Genomic DNA, 23357 nt, shown 5'->3' with positions numbered 1-23357 from the left:
ATTTGAAAGAAGTCAAGTCTGGCATCTAGTTCCTAGACCCAAGGACAGGTCAGTCACTGGCACCAAATGGGTCTTCAGGAACAAACTTGATGAAGATGGAACTGTTACAAGAAATAAGGCAAGGCTGGTGGTTCAGGGCTACAGCCAAGAGGAAGGCATTGACTATGATGAGACCTTTGCTCCAGTTGCAAGACTAGAGGCAATCAGACTCCTCATTGCCTTTGCAGCACATATGGAATTCACTCTCCATCAGATAGATGTCAAAAGTGCCTTCCTAAATGGCTACCTCAAGGAGGAAGTGTTTGTGAAACAACCTCCAGGATTTGAAAGCAAGGAATGTCCTGAGCATGTGTACAAGCTGGACAAAGCTCTATATGGGCTCAAACAGGCCCCAAGAGCTTGGTATGAACGACTATCAAAATTCCTATTGGAGCATGGGTACAAAAATGGTAAAATTGACAACACTTTGTTCCTAAGGAAAAAGGTAAAGACCTCCTTGTTGTACAAATATATGTTGACATAATATTTGGGGCCACTACTAATAGGTTGAGTAAGGACTTTGCAAAATTAATGGGAAGTGAGTTTGAAATGAGTATGATGGGTGAACTAAATTTCTTCCTAGGCTTGCAGATCAAACAAAGTCAAAATGGGACCATGATCCATCAGAAGAAGTATACAAAAGAACTAATCAAAAAGTTTAAAATGGAGGACTCCAAAGAAATAGATACACCTATTGTAACTGCCACTAAATTAGATGTTGATGAACCTGGTTCATCAGTTGATCAAAAGTTGTATAGGGGTATGATTGGTTCACTTTTGTATCTTACTACCAGCAGACCTGACATTGTTTTCAGTGTAGGACTTTGTGCTCGTTTCCAGGCAAATCCAAAGGAGCCACATTTGACTGCTGTCAAGAGGAAGCTGAGATATCTGAAAGGCACCACAGATTTGTGTCTTTGGTATCCCAAAGGTAGTAACTTTGATCTGGTAGGATATGCTGATGCTGATTATGCAGGGTTCTTAGTGGAAAGGAAGAGTACTTCAGGTATGGCACATTTCCTGGGGTCATGTCTAGTGTCATGGGCTACCAAAAAGCAAAATTCAGTAGCCCTGTCTACTGCTGAAGCTGAATATGTTGTTGCTGCCTCTTGTTGTGCTCAATTGCTACGGATCAAACAACAGCTGGTAGACTTTGGAATTGAAGTGGGGTGTATTCCAATATTTTGTGATAACACTAGTGCTAGAAGTATGACAAAGAACCCTGTTTATCATAAAAGGACCAAGCACATAGATGTTAGACACCACTTCTTAAGAGATAACTATGAGAAAGGGTTAATCTCCATAGAATTTTGTGCTACTGATAAACAAATAGCTGACATCTTCACTAAAGCACTGAGTAGAGAAAACCTTGAAAGGAACAGGTTGGAATTAGGGATGATTAAGATCACCTAAAAGGTCCAGTTCAGAATGCACAATGAAAAAAAAAATTTGAAAAATAAAAAAAAAAATTGAAAAAAAAAATATTGGTTAGGAGTTCTTAATTCAATGTAAATATCTAGACTAATTCTTACTCAGTCTCATACTTTAATTAGTATCTTGTGACATGTGTTTATATGAATCTTTAATCTCTTACAAACTTTTTCTATTCTGACATTTGAGGCATGATCAAGAGAAGTTTTACTTGAAGAACTTGGTTCATCAGTATATGCTCATGAGAAAGTTCAGGTATGTTTCTATACTTTGCACAATTAGAAAGATAAAATTACCAATCATGAGCAGAAGTCCTAATTACACCAAACTTTCAGAAATTCTATCCGTTGAGCATTGAACCAGTTTCATTATCCTAGGAGTCTAACTAAAACGGGATTGTTTCCTAAAAACTAGCGTCACTCATTAATCTCTAAAGAGACCGGAATTCTAATTTGATTAGACTCCTAATTGACTACTGAAAAGGCTGCCGTTACAGGCTTAATCATGATCCCTCTTTAAATACACTCCACACCTTCTCTCATCACTCACAACCGTCATTCACTTCTCAAATACTTCTGATAAACCCCTTTCTTCTCCAAAAATTCCCAAAAGATTTCCAGAAATTCTCCGCCATGACTAATCCTCAAGACAATCCTGGAACTCCCCCACCTGTTTCCCCTAATACTTCATCATCAACACCTCCAGTTGAAACCCCAAAACCCAGACTTTCGCCGGCAAAAGCTGTTAGCCAGAAAACCTGTAGCATCCGGCTCTCTCAGAAAAACTCTTGAACGAGAACTAAAAGGCCAGTAAAGGAAAGAGGTTTCAGCTGAAGAATCTGACTCAAGCTCTGAGTCTGAAAAGTTCATCTCTGCTAGTGAAGGAGAAGAACCTGGGTCTTCTGATAATGACAAGAGTCAAGAAACCCCAGGTGAGGTAAACACCTGTTATGTATTTTCTGATGTAGTAGAGAAGGAAGATAGTAGGTTTGTGTTGGTGGGTAATGTAAAAAATGCTGAAGGGGCTGAGTCTAGTAGGAAGAGAAAGAAAAAGAAAGGAGAGGTTCTTGCTATTTGTGGTGGAGGAGAAGAAGGTGGCTTAAAGTCAGGGGGAAGCGGATCAGGAGAGGCTGCTGAGGGACTTGTTGAAATGAGTAAGCAACAAGAAGAACAAGGTTCTTCTGTGGATGAGACTTTAGCAGATATGCTAAAGAAAGTAGGGGCCAGTTATAACCCAAAGAAGCGCAAGGCGTCTTCACAAAGGACCCCAGTTGCTTCTGAACCCTCAAAGAAAAGCAAAGTAATATCTCCCAAGACTGCTGCTACTTCTGTACCAAGAAGAAGAGCTACAAGGAGCAAAGTAAGGCAAAGTGAAGCAGAACTGCAAGAAGCATTAGAGAAGAGTAAGAAAAAGAAGAAGGAAAAGGGAAAAGAAAAGGTAGTAGAAAGTTCTGAGGCTGCTGAAGAAGAGGAGGAGGAGATGGAACTGGTCCATCAAGAGAGAGGTACAACTGTGGAGGTTCCCACTGACAAACCAAAAAGAATCAAGACTCCTGCAAAGAAGTCTTCAAAATCTGTACCTGCTGAACCTTCTTTGGCTAGAAGAATTAGGTCTGCAGTAAAGGGAAAACAAGTGAAAATTACTGAAGAAGAAGATGAAGAGTGGAGTGGAGAAGAAGAAGAGGAGGAGTCTGAACAAGAGCAAGATCGTTTTGTTATTTTTAGCAGAAGGAAGATATTGAAGGGTAGGCTACTGAAAGACCTGGAGGAGCCAGGCATGCATAGGTTGTTGGATGTTTTAGCTGCACAGGGTTGGAAGGACATGGTCCTTCAGATGGATGGAAGACTAGCCAGGAGAGAGCTGATTGAATTCATGGCAAATGGTTCTGTAAAAAATGGGCTAGTGACCAGTGTGGTGAAAGGTGTGAAGGTGAAGTTTGATGCACCTGAATTGGGCAGGATTCTATACATTCCAAGTGAGGGCTATGATGATTACACCAGGCAAAGGTGGCCTTGTCTAGATGATCTGCCCACAGCACTCCAAATCACCAGGAACTTCTGTGATACAAAGGATTCTGAAGAGGTGCCTGAAGCAAGATTTGTTCAAAAGAGTGAAATGAAGCCAGAACATAAAGTGATCTTTGAGTTTGTGAACAAGTGTCTACTGCCTAGACAGGAGAGGAGGCACACTGCAAATTATATTGACCTGGTTCTCATGGAGTGTCTTGTGAGGGGTAAGTAGATTAATTGGCCTGCTTTCATAGTAAAACTGCTGGACAGAGACATCAATGGTTGAAAGGCTCATGCTACTCCTTATGGATTCATTTTAACAAATGTACTGGATAGGCTGAACATTCCTTTAAAGAAATGGAAATGGCCTCCAGTAAGGAGCACTTTGGAATCAAGGCTCTCCAGGCCTGTGACTATCTACTAAGTGTAGCCCCTATTGAACCTGGTTCATCAGTGAAGACTCCAGTGAATAGAAAGGTTAGGGCTTTGGTTCAAGAATGTGGGACCAAAGATGTCGAGATTGCTAGGCTTCAGGCTCGTGTGGCTGAGTTGGAAGAAGAAAGGAATGGGCTGAAAGCAGAACTAGCAAAAGAGAAAGAAAAGAGTGAAGGGATGCTACAAACAATGCTCAACTTACTCCAATCCCAACCCTCTAGTTCTTCAAAGCCTTAGCCCTCTTTGTCCTTGTTCTGAACCAGTTCAGTTAACCCCCAGTGACCCAGATTAGGGATTTTTCTTGTTTTTGCTCATGGTTGGTTGTTTTTGTTCTTTCTTTTTGTGGACTGTCTTGTAGAAGCACTGCCTTATCAATAACAATTTGCATTTCTCTTGTTTTATGATGATTCTGCTCTTAATAGTTATATTTGTCAAGTTGATTTTTGATTAACTAAAGCATGCTTTCACTTGCAGTTGCCCCAGTGGCCATGAGTAATGATTAATATTCTGGGATTCACATGTTTATGCAACTTCTCGATGATGCCAAAAGGGGGAAGATATTGTGTATTGTGCTTAAAAAACTATTTTTCTGAACAGTGATGTTTATAACCTAATTAAATCTGGCCCTTAATGATAAGTTAAAGTTTTCAAGTGATGATATTTCAGCTGAGTTCCACAGGTTCTCTGATCAGTACAAGCACAGAGTTTGTCATCATCAAAAAGGGGGAATTTGTTGGCCCAAGATCAGTTAAAGTTTTGAAGAATGACAAATGAACTCGGTGAAGGACCAGGTCCATCTTAGGAGACACAGTTGTTATGGCTCATGCACATGAGATGCACGTGAAGAAGATAAGTCCTTGGGGATCAAGCAGCAATATCTTCTGAATATCTTCTGACCTGATCGAAAAGATTGCATATGGGATAAGGAGAAGATGTCTCCTTATATGAAGAGAACACATCCGGATAAGGGTTGGAGTTTGGATTGGTCTAGGACTCAAATTCAATGGAGGATCAGAAATTGAGTTACAATCCAACTCTAATTACTAATCTAATAAATAACTGAGTTGTTCTCTTTTACAGGTATGCACATACGCTGAAGTTAAGCAAAATTGAGAGCAAAGAGCAAGGCTATTTTGCAAGCAATTTATGTGAGATTGAGTGTGCACGCCTGCAGCTACTTGAACAAGATAGAAGAACCAGATCCATTGTGTTTATTCTTATTCTCGTTCAATTGTAGTAGGTGATTTAAAACTTGTACCTTTCCAGCTTTCATAGAAGCAATTGTATTAGGTACTTTGAGTATTCAAGTTAGAGTTAACTTGAAAGTGTCGCAACAGTTGAGGCTGTGTGCCACACTGGGATTAGAGTTAATCCTTAGGTTTACAAGAGTTTTATAAATGCTGTTTTTGGCTCATTGAGTTTAGTGGATGTTTGGGAAAATCCTACTGAGTAGTAGGTCATGGTTTTTTTACCTTTTGAGCCAGGTGTTTTCCACGTAAAAATCCTTGTGTTCTTTTATTTTTTGTATTTTAATTCTGCAAACAGTAGTAGTTAGAACACCTAGAAGAACCAGGTTCTTCTAGATCGAAAATTGGGTACCACACAAATCACCCCCCCCCCCCTCTTGTGTGGTATTGACGTTTGGAACATCACCCTTCCCAACCATCCGCTGATCCTTAAGGTATGACACCACCCTGTTAGGAACATAATTTAAAGGACCCTCCACTCCAATCGCGGAAAACCTGGCATAGCCAACGTCACCGTTTTGGTGTGATAATCAAGAATATCATGATAGGGTGACAACCAGTCCAAGCCCAAGATAACATCGAAATCTACCATACTGAGCAACATTAAATCGGCCCTGGTCTCAAAACCACCAAGAAAAACTAAACACGACTGATACACACGGTCAACAACCATGGAATCTCCTTATGGCATGGACACATAGACAGGAGAACTCAAAGAAGCACGAGATATACCCAAATATGGAGCAAAGTAAGATGATACATATGAATAAATGGATCCTGGATCAAATAAGACTGATGTATCTCTATGACAAATCGGAACAATACCTGTGATGACTGAGTCTGATGCAATTGCCTCTGTCCTAGTCGGAAGAGCATAACATCTGGCCTGGCCTCCCCCTCTAGGGTGACCTTTGCTTTCTCGACTCCACCTCTAGCTGGCTGTGCAGGTGGAGTGGCAATTGGAGCGGTAACCACGGCCTGAGAAGTCTGAGGGCCCTGTAGAATTCGTGGGGCCTGAGTAGTTTGTAGAGGTGCACCCCTCCTAAGTCTGGGGTAGTCCCTCACCATATGACGAGTGTCAACATACTCAAAACAAGCTCTCGGAGGAAGTGGCTGCTGGAACTGGCTCGGGCCCGGCGGCTGGACTAACCACTGAAAGTACCCCGTGCAGGAGGTGCACTGGACAGTGGCAGTGCATAATGCACAACCTGAGGCTTGGGAGTAGCCGGAATACCATTGAAGTTGGAAGTGCTGAATGAATAGGACGACTCACATAGCATCTAATAACGGGCTATAATTGGGGCACGTGCACCACTATATGTGACAGAATCTGGAGGCCTCTTGGCCCATCTCTCCTCTCTCTCCTGGGCCTACATACCCTCCAATATCCTAGCGCTCTCCACTACCTACTGGTATGGGATGTCACTCTCCAACTCCCAAGCCATGCTGAATCTAAAATTGTGGTTGAGCCCCTCAATAAATCGACGGACTCGCTCTCTGACTATGGAGACTAAAGCTGGTGCATGTCAGACAACTCGTTGAACCTGACAACATACTCTTATACGGTCATAGCACCCTGGCGCAATTGCTCAAACTCTACGGCTCATGCATCACGAAGGCTCTGGGGAACAAACTCCCTCATGAACATATCATAGAACTGAGCCCAAGTGAGGATAGTTGCCTTGGCTGGGCTACCTAAATTAGACGTTGCCACCACGGATAAGCCGCTCTCTTAAGCTGGAACATAGTGAAAGCAACCCCACTCGACTCCACAATACCCATAATACAGAGGATACAATGGCACTCCTCAAGAAAACACTGGGCATTCTCTGAAGCCAAACCACTAAAAGTAGGAGGGTGGTACTTCTTGTACCTCACGAGCCTGAGCTGCTCCCCTCGGAAGCTGCTGCCCTAACCTCGGGCTGAACTGGGACGACCGGCTGCACCGGTATAACCTCGGGGTCCTGGTCAACCTGGACCCGCTGCTCTGGGGTACGGGAGGCAGGAGTTTGTGCTTCTCCCTCGACCTGAGATGTGGCAGGAGCAAGTGGGATCAACCCTGCCAAAGCTAGAGTGCCAAACATGCTCAAAAACTAAGAAAGGGTCTCCTGAAGTGCAGGGGCAGTAACATGCGCTTTAGATGTCTGCCCTCCAACTTTAGGTACTGGTGGCTCCTCTGTAGCGGCTTGGTTGGTGCTCTGGCTGCACCACGTATCCGTCCTCGGTCTCTACCCCGGCACCGGCCTCTCGCGGCTCTAGCAGTAGGTGCAGGTGTCTGATAATCCGATCCAGTTGTGCGTGTCCTCACCATCTGTGAGGGAATAGAAAGATAGAGATTTAGAATTCCGAAATTAATAAATTCGCACGATAAGGAATCAAAGAAGTGAAACTTTTCCTAGCAGTTCCATAGCCTCTCGAAGATAAGTACAGATGTCTCCATACCGATCCGCGAGACTCTACTAAACCTGCTTGTGACTCGTAATACCTATGAACCTAGAGCTCTGATACCATTTTGTCATGACCCCAATTTCCCTTCTTAGGATGTCGTGATGACACCTAGTCTCTAAGCCTAGGAAAGCCTGACATTCATGCAGAAATAACCAAAATAATAATTTAAGTCTCAAAACTCAGCAATTATATAAAATAAACTCTACAACTCAACATATAAAACTCCCAAAACCCAGCGAATGCAAGTCACAAGATCTAAGTAGTAGTACTGAATAATTCTATGCATCAATGTCTATAAAAAGGATGATGACATAAAGAAATATAGGTAGAGGGGGACTCTGAGGCGTGCGGACGCCGGCAAATATACCTTGAAGTCTCCACAGTTGAGCTCTTGCTATTACCTGTGCTGGTAGGAGGTACCTGGATCTGCACAAAAAGATGTGCAGAAGCGTAGCATGAGTACACCATAATGATACCCAGTAAGTTCTAAGCCTAACATCGGTAGAGTAATGACGAGGTCAAGTCAAGGCCCTACTGGATTCTAATAAGAAAAACTGTACAAGTGTACGACAGTGTCGTAATGATAGAATTGAAATTGAAACAACAACATATCAAGATTAGCTACACGGAACTAAAGCAAATAATGCAACACGGAGGAAACAAGGAATGATGTGGTAAGGAAATAAAACAACCAAAGACAAGTGCAGCAATAGAGAAATACCAACAAGAGTTACAACCGAGGTACCGTCGCGTAGACTTAAATCACAAGAATAATTCACAATCTTTCCCTATATCACCGCGGGAGCCTTGCATTTAGTTTTGAAAATCATTTTACCAAAATAGCATCCGGTGTTTTAGCCCACCTTATCACACAGCATGGCTTCTAGTAGTTCCCCTACTAGCCACGCGTATCAAGCCCGCCTTATCTCACTGCATGTGTTTCACCCCAAAAACCTTATACCACTGCATGCGTATCAATATCACAACGTATCACAAATTACACCTCAAGTGCCCAATATCACAACTTGCCAAAGAAATCAACAATAACAGTGTTTTCACAACAAAGGGCCCACGACTAAACCACAATGTATACAAGAGTCTCAACAATAACACCGGAAGTGAATAACTCAACGGAATAGTATTTCACAACTTAACACTTTGCCTCAATGTGAATCATGGCCTTTAGAACTCAATGCCTCTTTCAACAACAAGATATTCCAAGAATAACAACTTCAAGTAATGAATTCAACGATTACATAATGAATATGGAATAAGGGAGACAAGAACTTCAACTAAACATATAGAGCAATTAACAAGTAAGGGATAAGACAAGTAGAGCATGTGAAAATAGACTAATCATGATGAATATAACATGTTAAGATAACTCAATTAAGGCAAGAAAGGAATCCACAAAACTAAAATCGGTAAATTTCCACATTTAGCCCGTGTACACACTCGTCACCTTGCGTACACGACTTCCACACATCACAATTATCAAAAAAACCACCAATCCTAAGGGGTAATTTCCCCACACAAGTTTAGGCAAGACACTTACGTCAAATCATGCTAATTCAATCCACTAGTAGGCCCTTCCCTCGATTATCCAACTCCAAATGACTCGAATCTAGAAAAACAACTTCATAATATAAATATAACTATAGGGAAATTATTTCGAATAGTAAAATTAGGGTCTTTGCAAATAAATAAAAAGTCAACTCAAAAGAGTCAACCCTGGATCGCATCTCGGAACCCGACAAAAATTATAAAAACCTAACACCCGTTCGATAATGAGTCCAACCATACAAGAATTACTCAAATACGACCTCAAATCGCCTTTCAAATCCCCAAATTTTAGCCTAAGGAGTTCATAAGATTTCCCCCAAATTTCCAACTCAAATCACTAATTAAATGATGAAATCAATAATAGATTCGTGTAATTTAACCAAAAGCGAGTTAGGATTTCTTAGCCCAAATGTTTTCCTTGATAATTTTCGGAAAAATCACCACAAACTGAGCTCTCTAGGTTCAAAAATGGATTATGAAATCAAACCCCCGACTTAGGTCTTTTTCTGCCTAGGGAATTAGCGCATGCGAGCCCGAAGCTGCATATTTGAATCCGCACCTGCGGAAGTTCCATCGCAGGTGCGGCGATGAGTTAGGTTCTAATAATGCGTATCTACGGACACCAAAGCACACATGTGCTAACGCTTCTGTGACCTATGTCTTGCTTCTGCGAGCTAGCATTTGGCGGAGTTTCGACCGCACCTGCTGTCCTTCTCAACTCCGCTCCTGCGATGCTTCATCCGCTCTCGCACTTCCGCTTCTGCAAAAAATAGACCGCACATACGGTCCCATCAGGTCATGCCAAAATTCGCTTCTGCGGCTCGAGGGCCGCTCCTGCGACCCAAAATGCGTAGGTGTGATTGCACCAGACACGACAACCTTCAACAATCACACAAAGTCCAAACTTGTCTCGGATTCAATCCGAATCAGCCGGGGCCCCCGGGACCCCGTTCGAATATACCAACAAGTTTCAAAAAACTAACAGACCTGCTCGAGGCAAAAAAAACACATCAAACAACATCGATTCTACGAATCGCCACCCAATTCAAGCCTATGGAAACTATGAACTTCCAAAATCCGAAACTAATGCCGATTCATACCAAAACAACTCCGATTGACTTTAAATTTTGCACACAAGTCATAATTGACATGACGGACCTATTTCAACTTCCGGAATTAAAATTCGACCCCAATATCAATAACCCAACTCCAGGTTCAATTTTCCAAACCTTCAACTTTCTAACTTTCGCCAATTCACGCCGAAACGACCTACGGACCTCCAAATCAACATCCGTACATGCTCCTAAGGCCAAAATTACCATAAGAAGCCATTGGAACCGTAAAAACTCCATTCTAGAGTCGTCTACATAAAATCAAACTACGGTCAACCCTTTCAACTTAAAGCTCCAACTTAGGGACTATATGTCCCATTTCACTCCGAAACTCGCCCAAAACCAAAACCAAACACCCCCGGCAAATCACATAACTACAATACAACATAGAGGAGGAAATAAATAGGGAATCGGGTTTAAAATACTCAAAACGACCGACCGAGTCGTTACACGATTAATTAGTAAACTAGTCAACTACTTGGGGATGAAAAAAAATTGACAATTCACCCCCCCCCCCTGTACTTTCTAAATTCTACATTCTCATAAATGGGTCCCCTGAAGACTTCTTTGCATCATAGAGAGGTTTTAGACATGGAGATTCTGTATTTCCTTCTCTTTTCATGATAGTTATGAATTGTCTGAACAATATGGTCAAAATTCTAAAAATCAATGGATGGATTAAAGGCTTTGAGGTAGCTGATCTCGCCCAATCTCACACCGTAATTATAGGTAGTGAGGCGGTCGAAGAAATAATAAATCCCAACGCGAGTCAGGGTCGATTCCTCAGGGAGTCAGAAATTGAATTAGGTATACCCCTAGTGTAATTGAATGTTGTGCCTCAATTTGCACTTCCACATTCTTGTTGGTTGTTTCAATTTCTACTTCAAACTATTGATTGCAATTAATAAACTAGAAGACAATGTTTTTGGTTTTGGTTGTTTTTCAAATGATAAAGGATCTAGGGTCGTGACTTCCACCTAGGTGGTTACCTAAAGGGTTGTAAACTCTTGGGCAAGTTTGATAAGTCGGGGTCGTAATATAGCAATCACACGCAATTACCCACTCTATACCTCTCGATAGTTTGAGTGATTTTGCCCAATTTGGCTTTCTCAAGTCCAAATGGGTATTGCTCAAGTCAAGTGTATATGCTCAAGTCGGGTCTTACTATCTCTAAATTTGACCCTTTAATTGAGGCTATCAATTTCTTGAGTTCACCCCAATTCCTCGTTAGCCAAATTTTCCTTGACTTAGTCTCTCTTTCTCAAGTAGAGACTAAGTCAAATAGGCATAAATCAATGTTTGCAACCATTAATTATATAATTCAAGCATAAACAAGGCTAAATATCCCTAACCCAATCACAAACAAGCCCTAAAATTAAATACTCATTAAGTACCCACACTAGGGTTGAGCCACAACCCTAGCTAAAGATTTAGCTACTCATGAAAAATAAAGAAATACAATAAGAAATTAAGATAGAATGCATAATAATTGATTAGACAAAGAAAATCTAATGTTTAAAAGTTAATCTAGTACAAAGTTACTCAAAGAAGTAAAAAAAATGGCTCAGGTGAACCTCTGCAAACTAAACTTAACCTAAAAACGACAAAAAGTACTATCTATACTAAGCTGAAAATATCTGACAAAGATGCCCCTGCGAAGGTTGTGCGGCCGCATAATTCTGGTGCGGTCCGCATTCTTGAGAATTTTGGGCTTGGAACTTCAGGGCTTCTGCGATCCGCATGAAAATGAGTGCTGCCGCACTTCTAATTATGCGGCCGCACAAAAGTGATGCGATCCGCACACTCTGCTTTTGGACTTGAAACAACTCTCTGATTCTTCAAACCTGCGGACCGCATAACAATGACTACGGTCGCACTTGACCTCCTGCGGCCGCACAATTTTGGTGCGGCCTGCATTCCTTTAGCTGGCCCAAACACTACTCTCTGAATCACTCTTCTGCGGCCGCACTAGAATTGTGCGGTCCGCACTGCTGGCCTTTTTGCCCTGTTTTGGTTCTTATTCACTTTTGACTCCTTTATGAGTTGATTTTGACTTCTTTGGCTCGTTTCCTAATATTCCTACAAGTAAGCACATTTTGTTAGTTTCCTGGAATACCTGTAAACATTTTTGAGCTAAAACGCAAATAAAAGAGAGCAAATAAGCGGTCAAAATCCCTACTTATCAGTAGCAAGAGTTGGAAACAACAACTTGGAGATTACACATCTTCAATATGCTGATGACACCATAGTTTTTTTTTATGCAAAAGAGGAGCTGTTGAGATATTTGAGAATCATCCCAATTTTTTAAGGTGCCTCCGGACTCCACATCAATTGAAAAACGAGCCACCTTTTTCCAATTAATTTAGTACCTGAGATGTAGCAACTGACATTGATAGTGGGAGGTGTAGTAGGATCCCTTCCTGCTATCTATCTTGTCATCTAGGTGCTAAGTCTAAGTCCAAGGAGTTATGGAACACAGTCATTGAAAAATGTGAGAAGAAGCTATCCATGTAGAAAACACAATATCTATTTATGGGGGAAGGCTGAATTTGATCAATTCAGTACTTGACTCACTTCCTACATATATGATGTCACTTTTTCCCATCCCTAAAAGTGTCATTCTGTCATAACCCGAAATTCCCACCTTCGGGATCGTGATAGCGCCTAACATTTCACTTTCTAGGCAAGCCAACGTTAGAACAATGTATCCATTTTCAACACTCCAAATTTAATGATAAGAAAGAAGCTGAAATAACTGCAATAATCCAAAGTAAAGTGCGGGAACCATATCGACTAAAATATCTAATACAACCCTGGCCCAGTGTCACAAGTGCATGAGCTACTAGAATACTAAAAATAAAGGTCTGAATAAAACATAGAGTTGTCTGAGAGAAAATAGACAGCTAATAGGTAACTGCCACATGAATGAAATGCGTTGACTTGGTCAGCCTGTCCACAATGACCCATACTGCATCGAACATCCTCTGAGTCCGTGGGAGTCCAACAACAAAATCCATAGTGATAAGCTCCCACTTCCACTCTGGAATCCCTAACTTCTAAAGCTAACACCAGGTCTCTGATGCTCGTACTTTACTTGCTGGCAATTTAGACACCGAGCTACATATGCAACTATATCCTTCGTCATCCTTCTCCACCAATAATACTGCCGCAAGTCCTGATACATCTTGGCGGCACCCGGATGAATAGAATACCGGGAACTGTGGGCCTCCTCAAGGATCAACTCACGAAGTCCATCCACATTCGGCACACAAATACGACCCTGCATCCTCAAAACCGCATCATCGCCAACAATAACCTGCTTGGCACCACCATGCCGCACTATGTCCCTAAGGACAAGCAAATGAGGATCATCATACTGCCGCTCTCTGATGCGCAAATATAAGGAAGACCGAGCGACTGTACTAGTTAGAACACGACTGGTCATAGAAACGTCTAACCTCACGGACTGATTGGCTAAAGCCTAAACATCTGATGCAAGCAGTATCTCACCTACTGGAATGTACGCAAGGCTGACCATACTCAGTGCCTTTCTACTCAAGGCATCGACCGCCACATTGGCCTTCCCGAGCTGATATAAAATGGTGATATCGTATTCTTTCAATAGTTCCAACCACCTCCTCTGCCTCAAATTGAGATCCGAACAAATACTGTAGACTCCGATGATCCATGAATACCTCACACGACACGCCGTAAAGATAATGCCTCCAAATCTTCAGCGCATGAACAATGGCTACCAACTCTAAGTCATGAACATGGTAATGCTTCTTATGAACATCCAACTGATGCGACGCATATGCAATCACCCTACCATCCTGCATCAATACTGCATCGAGCCCAATGCGAAACGCATCATAATACACCGCATAAGATCCTGAACCTGTGGGAAACACCAACACTGGCGCCGTAGTCAAAGTAGTCTTGAGCTTTTGAAAGCTCGCCTCACCCTAGTCTGACCATCTGAACGGGGCACCCTTCTGGGTCAACCTGGTTAATAGGGTTGCTATCGATGAAAACCCTCCACGAGCCGGCGGTGATAACCCGCCAAACCCAAGAAACTACGGATCTCTGTAGCGGAAGTGGGTCTACGCCAGTTATGAACTGCCCCAATCTTCTTAGGATCCGCCTGTATGCCCTCTACCAATACGGCGTGCCCTAAAAAGGCGATTGAGTCCAACCAAAATTTGCTTGGAGAACTTGGCATGTAACTGGCTATCTCTCAGAGTCTGAAGTACAGTCCGAAGATGTTGCTCGTGCTCCTCTCGACTGCGGGAGTAGATCAAGATATCATTAACAAATAAAATCACAAAGGAATCCAAGTAAGGCTTGAACACTCTGTTCATCAAATCCATGAATATTGCTGGGGCATTTGTCAGCCCAAATGACTTCACTAGAAACTCATAATGCCCATACCAAGTCCGAAAAGCTGTCTTAGGGACATCATATGCCTTAATCTTCAACTGATGGTAGCCAGACCTCATGTCAATCTTCGAAAACACTATGGCACTCTGAAGCTGATCAAATAAGTCACCAATCCTCGGCAATGGATACTTTTTCTTGAGTGGTGACTTTGTTTTACTGCCGATAATCTATGCACATCCTCATCGATCCATCCTTTTTCTTCACGAACAACATGGCCGCACTCAAACACTAGGTCTAATGAAGCCTTATCAAGCAAATCTTGTAATTGCTCCTTCAAATCTTTCAACTCTGGCAAGGCCATACGGTATTGCGGAAGAGAAATTTGCTATGTTCCAGGGCTAAATCAATACAGAAGTCCATATCTTTATCGAGTAGCATCCCCGGCAGAGCTGCAGGAAACACCTCTGGAAACTTACGAACAACTAATACAAAATCCATGGAAGGAACCTCCGCACTAGAATCGCGGACATAAGCCAAATAAGCTAGACACCCTTTCTCGACCATATGTTGAGCCTTCATATAAGAGATAACCTTGCTGGTAGAATGGCCAGGAGTCCCCCTCCACTCTAATCAAGGCAACCCCAGCAAGGATAAGGTCACCGTCTTGGCGTAACAATCCAGTATAGCATGATAAGGTGACTGGCAATCCATATCAAAGATGACATCAAAATATACCATATCAAGAAGTAGAAGATCTACGCTAGTCTCAAGACCCCTAATAGTAACCACACATGAATGATAGACACGATCTACAATAATAGAATCTCCCACAGGTGTGGACACATACATATGAGCACTCAAAGAATCACGAGGCACAGCCAGATATGAAGCAAAATAAGATGACACGTTGGAATAAGTAGAGCCCAGATCAAATAGAATTGAAGCATATCAATGGCAAACTGGTATATTACCTGTGATAACAACGTCATATGACTCAGCCTTAGGCCTAGCTGGAAAAAACATAACATTGGGGCGGGGCCCCATCACTCTGAACTACGTCTTTGGGACGGCCCTATCTAGCTGGCTTCCACCTCTAGCAGCCTAACCTCCACCTCTAATGCCCTGACCTCTACCTCTGGCTACCTTACCCCTGCCCCTAGCTGGCCGAGCGGGTGGAGCATCCGGTGTCGGAATCATGGCACAAGAACTCTATCATAGCATGCCGCCTAATAATCTCGGACATGACCTCCTGATGTGCCCAAAACCACAACACTCAAAATATTCATCCTGGTGCTGTGGCTGCTGAAACTGAGGCTGGCCCAAACGGGCCAAATAACCACGGTGATAACTTTGAATCGAGGGCGCACTGGTAGGAGTTGATGGTGCACTATAGGCTGGCTGTCCAGAATAAGGCACATAAGGACCACGACTCCCTGAAGCACTATGAGATGCGTGAAGCGCTGACTGAATTGAAAGCACCCCTGCCTCCAGATGAGGCACCACTGAAACCACCAGAATGACGAGGCCTCTTATCAGACCCCTACCCCCTCTCTTGTGCAAGAAACATCTCGATCCGCCTAGCAACATTTGCAGCCTTCTAAAAGGAAATTTTACCCCCGATCTCCTTGGCAATGTGTAGCCTAATAGGATGAATGAGTCCATCAATAAACATCCTCACCCTCTCTCTCTCAATAGGAAGAAAGGTAAGAGCATGACGAGATAGATACATTAAATGGGTCTCGTACTGAGTGACAGTCATATTGCGCTGCTGGAGACGCTCAAACTGTTTGCGATAATCCTCTCTCAATATAATAGGGAGGAACTTTTCTAAAATAGCTGAGATAACTAGTCCCAAGTAACAGCTAGCAACCCAACTGGTCTGGTCGACACATAATCCTTCTACCACCTCTTGGCAGAACCCGTCATCTGAAACACAACAAAATCGACCTCATTAGTCTAAATTATACCCATGTTCCGTAGCACCTCATGGCAGTGGTCAAGATAATCATGTGGGTCCTCAGAAGGTAAACCCTTGAAGTGAACTAGGAAGAGCTTTGTAAACTTGTCCAATCTCAATAAACCTCCAGAAGACATGGCGGGCCTATCACCAGCATGTGCCGTAACAACCGGCTGAACTACCCCAGCTGGCGGGGCTGCTAGAGTTTGATACTGGGGAGTCATCTGCTTCATAGTGTGAGTAGCAGGAGTCTATGATCCTCCCCCAACCCGAGAGATGGATGGGGTCACTGGAAATGTACCGGCCTGGGCCATACTCTCCATAAGGCCAACCAAACGGACTAGAGCATCATGAAGCACTGGAGTGGTGATGAACCCCTCTAGGACCTGAGTTGGTCCAACAGGTATGGTATGATCTGGAACCTCCTTATCAAAATCTACCTGAGGCTCCACTGCTGGTGCTGCTGCTCGAGCTCTAGTCTGAGCTCTGCCTCTGCCTCGGCCTCTGGCGTGACCTCGGCCTCGACCTCTGCCTTTAGTAGGAGCTGCCACTGGGGGCTCCGACTGTTATCCAGCTGAATATGCAGTGCATGTTCTATAATGCATAAACTTAGGGTCTCCACACTTTTTCCAAAAAGTCAAACCCGGTCCCACTTGGTCAAAACCCGAGGTTCGAAACGAAATCTATTTACCCATTCACCCCCGAGCCTGATTATGCAATTATTTTCGAAATCTGACATCAAATTGAGGTATAAATCCAAAATTTGCAACCCCCCCCCCCCAAATTCTTCCTAAATCCCTAGTTTTCTACCATGGAAGAACAAAGATTAAGGCTAGAAATTAACGGGTGATGTTAGAAATGGAAGAAATGAGTTAAAGTGTACAAACCTATTAATTGGTGTTGAGTTTTCTCTTCAAAATTGCCTCTAGGCCGAGCTCTAATGGAAGGTTTATGAAAAATGGGAGAAATCCCGTTTTTGGACTATTTTAAATCATTGGCGTCAGGTGTTCATCGCGATCACATGAAACCTGACGCGTTCACGAAGAGCATGGCCTGACTGGCTTACGCAATCGCGAGTAACTCCATGCATTCGCGAAGGCCTAGCCCGCCTCAACTCCGCTTTCGCGAGACTGGGCTTGCATTCGCGTAGAGTTACCTCAACTCCCCGGGCCCCACCTCACAAAGCTACGCGTTCGCGTGGGTGTGGAAGCGTTTGCGAGGGCACTCCCCCCTTTGCTCCGCGTTCGCGTCCTATTCCTCGCGTTTGCATAGAACATTTCTCCCCCAGTCCCAACTTACCTTTCGCGATTGCGGGAGTATATTCATGATCGCAAGAAGCTTTTACCAGACACCAGCAAAAATAAAAACCAGCAATTTTACCTAAGTTCAAAAGGTCTGTAGGCTATCCGAAACCCGAGCCCTCGGGGCTCCAAACCAAATATTCACACAAGTCCAAAAATATTATATGAACTCTCTCGTGCAATCAAAATACCAAAATAACACCTAGAACTACGAATCAGATACCAAAACGAATGAAATTTTCAATAAAACTAAATGACTTTTATTTTAACAACTGGATGTTTGAATCACGTCAAATCACTTCCGTTTTGTTTTAGGGAGCACTTATGTGTTATCCATTCTTTTGCCTATTTGAAGTATGCTATCAGTATTACACCGACCCCTGTCTAATCTTTTGACTTCTCTTTGCCGACAAAGAATCAACACGTTACGCGTAAGATTAGATCATTACAGCTTTTTAATATAGCTCTTTCTTTTCCTAATACTCTAGGGCACTAGAGTTAATAAGGTCTTGTTATCGTGGTGAAGTTTCCTTCCCTAGCAATGATTCTTGCTTAATGGCATTAGCATTTATCCACATGAGGTACTTTCTACTTGGATTAGTCAAGATAACACATTCTCCAGCAATAAAACATGTAAAATTCTAATTCCATGAGCAAAAATAAATATAGTAAATTCATTCTTTAAGCTTAACTAGTTTCTCGGCACGTGCGTTGCACATGTATACCGAGTCATATAGTCTATGCTTGATAAATAGTACCATCAAAGTTTAATTAGATATATATCATTCTTTTACCTTATTAGAGTTTATGAGATAAAAAAAACATGCAATGAAGCGTATCTCACCTAATATGTTTTTATAAATGATATTTATGATGCATATTCTTTCATCCACTTAGGTTGCTTTGTCATTACTCAGGACCCTTGTTATCAAAATTCCCTAGCTAGAAAAGAAATCAGAAATTTAGTATAATTTCACTCTACTTAAAAAGCATGAGAATCTTATCTTTTCTAATAAATATTTACCTATTATTTCCTTTTTCTCCTGCTCCGTCCTCCAGTAAGTAATTTCACTATTACTAACATGTAAACTATATCATAAAAAGCATGAGAATCTTACCTTTTCTAATAAAATTATCTTTATTTATTGATTTATGCATGCCATTTTATTTTTTATATATTTAAATAGTACTCAATATGTGTGTGAATCTATGCAAAAAGAATGGAATGTTTAATTAATATTAATGTAGTTTTCGAGAATATTGTGTATTCTGAAAAGTTTATAGTATTAAAATGCAAATATAATATTTTCTTTATGATCTTAAAACTTTTAAAGTTTGGACATGATCTCTCCAAATAAGATACTCCACTTTATATCATCCTTCAACTTAAAAGTAAACTTTCACTTAATTTTTATGGATATACCATAGTATAAGTCAATTTATGAATTTCAACTTAGCAATAGAATAACAAAGTTAATTATAACACTAACTAATATGCCGTTCCTTAACATAACAAACATGTATTCATCTTTTCCAAAATCACAAATTAAGTTAGGAAATTAAAAATTCAAGAGGTGTGAGTTTTTAAAAAATAAAAACCCGAAATATTTTGCCGCTTCCATTTTGATTTGTTGCTTTGACGTTATGGTCTATCCCCATATTCAAAGTCATATCTTGTAAGGAAAAACCTTCTAACTTTCGAAGAGGCTCAGTTCTAAAAGGCCTTGCACGAGCTGTCTCCAAAAATAAATTGTAAACATGGGTTCAAATTTTATTTGTCCCATTTGTCATCATAACCAATTGTATACTAAATTATATCAGTGTCACAATATCCACCACCTTTCTCTTCTTCTTTAACCACCGTTTTTGGTAACCCAAATATTCTTTTTCAAATCTCTCCGTATATTTGTATGCTTACACAATAACGATGACTCCAAGTAATTGGAACACTACTATCCTTACATTGTTATAGACATGGTAAAAGATAATCTAAAAGAGTAAAATTATGCAAGAATATAAGTGAGGCGTTTTTGTGAAACCATTTTTAGGACAGAAAATTTTCATACGGTTCAAATAGATGAAAATTATATTTCTTATGCAATGTTGAATTGCTCTTTTCTTTCTTATGACTGATCATTTTTAGAAGCTATGTATAGGCTTTTATAATGAGGGCTTCGTTTTAATCTTGAATGGATCAAACGGTTGTTAGGAATAGTTAGTGACTATTCAGAATGAACACAACTATATTTAGAAGGACACAATAAATGCGAAAAGTTTTTTTCTTATAAATTGTTATTAAATAAATGGTTAACCAATTATTTTATTTTTAATGGGTATAGATTCTATTGCCTCTTATGTTTGCTTTTTGTGAGAGTAATAGTTACTCCAACTTGAGGTATCGAGTCTTGCTCCATTATTTGAATTGCCTAAATTTGACATAAGTTCTTCACCTAATAGACAAAGTTGGTGCTGTCACATGCCCTACAAAAGTCAGTATCATATATGATAGGACCCTGATGTAAAATGTGATTACAATGCGTTAAAGAAAATTCCGGCAACAAACAGTAAGCATCGAAAAGGAAATTGAGCTGTTTTAAATAAAACATAAGAAAATGCACTATAGAATAATTAATACAAAGTTGAAAAGAGAAAAAGAAAAAAGAAGAGAAGATATATTTTGTGTGGCTATAAATCATTGCATAAAGGTAAATTGTTTTTAAATAGGGAGAGAGGTCATTCTTTTTTGCACGGACTAAAAAGAAAATAGTTTCACATAAATTGAAACGGAGGGGGTATATACATTCATCGTATAATTAATGCTTACACCATTTTAACTGATTGTAAGTTATAATACACAATCAGTCTTATATTTTACATTTATTTATTTTACATATTACATAAGTTATCTTTAACTATAATTATTCAGGTAATTTTTACACTAGGATTTAGCAACCAAAACAAGAATGAAGAATGAAGAAAGAAAAAGAATATAGTCAAAGTAAGTTAGCCGAGATTGGCTCCAAATGTATGGTGGGAGCTCATTAGGTGGCATTTATTTGTGTCTGACTAAAGACACAAGTGACACATGAGGGCCCCACGTAGTAACAAGAGGGGTTGGGTAGAAAACAGATATATCGCCACATGCATGCACATATAGTTGCTAAGATAGAAGAAAATGTAAGAAAGTGAGAGATGTATATCACCGAATCTTTGTCAATCCATTTGGTCGAAGAGTACTAGTCTTAACCTCTCTCCCTCTCTTAGTTTCAAACTTAAGAGCAAATTAAAGAGAAGCAAAGGATGACAAAGAAAGCAAAGTTGTAATAATCAAATCCATTTTCTATTGTTCACATATCTCTCTAGAAAGGATTACATGAGTTGGGATAAATAAGAATATTACATGAGTTCGGAATATTTCATGGGATTAGTTATCTCACTTAATCTCACTATTTTGGTATAAAATTTATTCCATCACTAGCTAATCAATACCCATAACTAAACATAGAATAAGTACAATCCCATATTTTATTCTGAAATTACTATTCTTATATATCCCTGTAATCAAACAACCCTAACGATATATATATTGACAATATACTATCAATAAGTTTTAACTTGTGATAATATAATTGTTACTTATCAGATTATCAATTTTATCAAAAGAGTTGATACGATATGTGATTATAGATCTAATGAAGAATTTAATTACGTAAAAAAAGAAATTACACTTTCGATGGATATAACTTGTCCTCTAGAAAACAATTGGCCTATCCTTTGCCTCCAATTACAAGCGGCGCCATTAGTCTTCTCTTATATATAGGAGTAGTTTTCAATCTAATCACCTTCTTCTCTTCCCCCTTCTCCCAAACAATGTCACACCCCATTTTCTTCTAGTATTAGTAAGATTATTATTTTATCTTAATTTACTCTTTGAAGGAAAACTCCAATACCTCTTTTCTCTCTCAAATATCTCCCTCTATCTATTTTTCTTTCTGATTTCTTCTTCATTGTTTATGTTATTGTATTCCCAATTGCCCATACATAGTTGAACCAATCATCTCTTTCATTTCTTGGTATATATAGAGAGCGCTCAAAATCCGTAAGGCTAAACGTTTTTATTTTTTTAAAATGAAATTAGGGGAATTTGTAGAATAAACCAAAAACCATTCTACTAATAGTCTTACTAGCAGTATGTTTGCTAAGCTTCATCATGCCCAAAATTTCCACCACCAACTGCCACCTCAGCCAATATCCACCGTAGCAACAGCACCTTCCTCCTCCGCCAACGACGGTGCCACGATAGAAGTTGTCCGCCGTCCACGTGGCCGTCCTCCGGGTTCCAAGAATAAACCTAAACATGCAACTTTCATCATAAAAACACGTGACGATCATGTGGAAAAACCCTCCATGAGTCCTTATATTCTTGAAATTCCAACTGGGGTTGATATAATCGATTCTATTTTTCGTTTCTGCGAAGAACGAAACATGGGTCTTTGTGTTCTTAACGGTTCAGGGACAGTCACAAATGTTACTCTTAAGCAGCCTTCAAATACTGCTGCTTCTACTGTTACGTTCCATGGCACGTTTAATATCCTATCCATCTCAGCTACAATTGTTCTAGAGAATTCAAGTTTACCTAATGGGTTCACTATTTCGTTAGCAGGACCACAAGGTCAAGTGGTGGGTGGGGCTGTTATTGGGCCACTTTTGTCGGCAGGGACTGTATATTTGATTGCAGCTACGTTTAATAATCCTTGTTACCATAAGTTCCCAGTGAAGGATGAGGACGGCGGTCAGTCGCCACCGGTGGCGGTGTCTGGCGGAGGAGATAGTGGGCATCCACCGGATCAGTCTTTTTACACTTCTAATCAATTGCCATCAGATATAATATGGGCACCTCCGGCTAGACAACCACCACCACCTTACTGATTAATCTTGAGGGTATACATGTAAGATTTTTTTTTTTTTTTTTTTTTGGATTGATCTCATGGCACTGTGGAAAAAAAAGGACTTTGATTTTCTTGTTTTGCTTATGCTTAGTTTAGATTTATTAGTTGACTTTAGTTTTTTCTACGTTTAATTAATGTACCGGGCTAAGAAATTTTGGTGTTTGTTTTGTTGGGAGAAGGAAAAGTGCACTTATACCCCAATTTAATTTTGCTAAGCATTGGCCATCGTTCTCTTGGATTGATGTAACATAGATTGATTGAGCACAAAGTTTTAAAAGGAAAGAAAAATGTTCAAAATTTGTTGTCATAACAATTATGTGGATACAAAACTTCTGAAACTTATGATATTAGACATATGATAACATTTGTTTAGATATAGAAACTTGTTATTAAGGTTAAATAAGAAGTTTAAATTAAATTATATTCAAATATAAATAATTGTCATACTAAATGAGACGAACTAAAACAGAAATTCAATCGCATAAA

The 23357-nt window shown here is 40.6% G+C and overlaps 1 protein-coding gene across 1 annotated transcript; it reads left to right on the top strand.

Annotated features, from left to right (window-relative positions):
- The first annotated feature begins 21653 nt into the window (after positions 1-21653).
- LOC109242346 (AT-hook motif nuclear-localized protein 17-like) lies at positions 21654-23107 on the top strand. The gene has a single exon (XM_019409209.1). It carries the CDS (start codon positions 22114-22116, stop codon positions 22849-22851), a length of 738 nt encoding a protein of 245 aa, XP_019264754.1. The 5' UTR covers positions 21654-22113; the 3' UTR covers positions 22852-23107.
- Positions 23108-23357: the final 250 nt, after the last annotated feature.

This window comes from Nicotiana attenuata, unplaced genomic scaffold (assembly GCF_001879085.1).
Source record: "Nicotiana attenuata strain UT unplaced genomic scaffold, NIATTr2, whole genome shotgun sequence".
Lineage (NCBI taxonomy): Eukaryota > Viridiplantae > Streptophyta > Magnoliopsida > Solanales > Solanaceae > Nicotiana > Nicotiana attenuata.
Note: the sequence above shows the minus strand (reverse complement) of the source record. Positions and strands in the feature narration are given on the sequence as shown.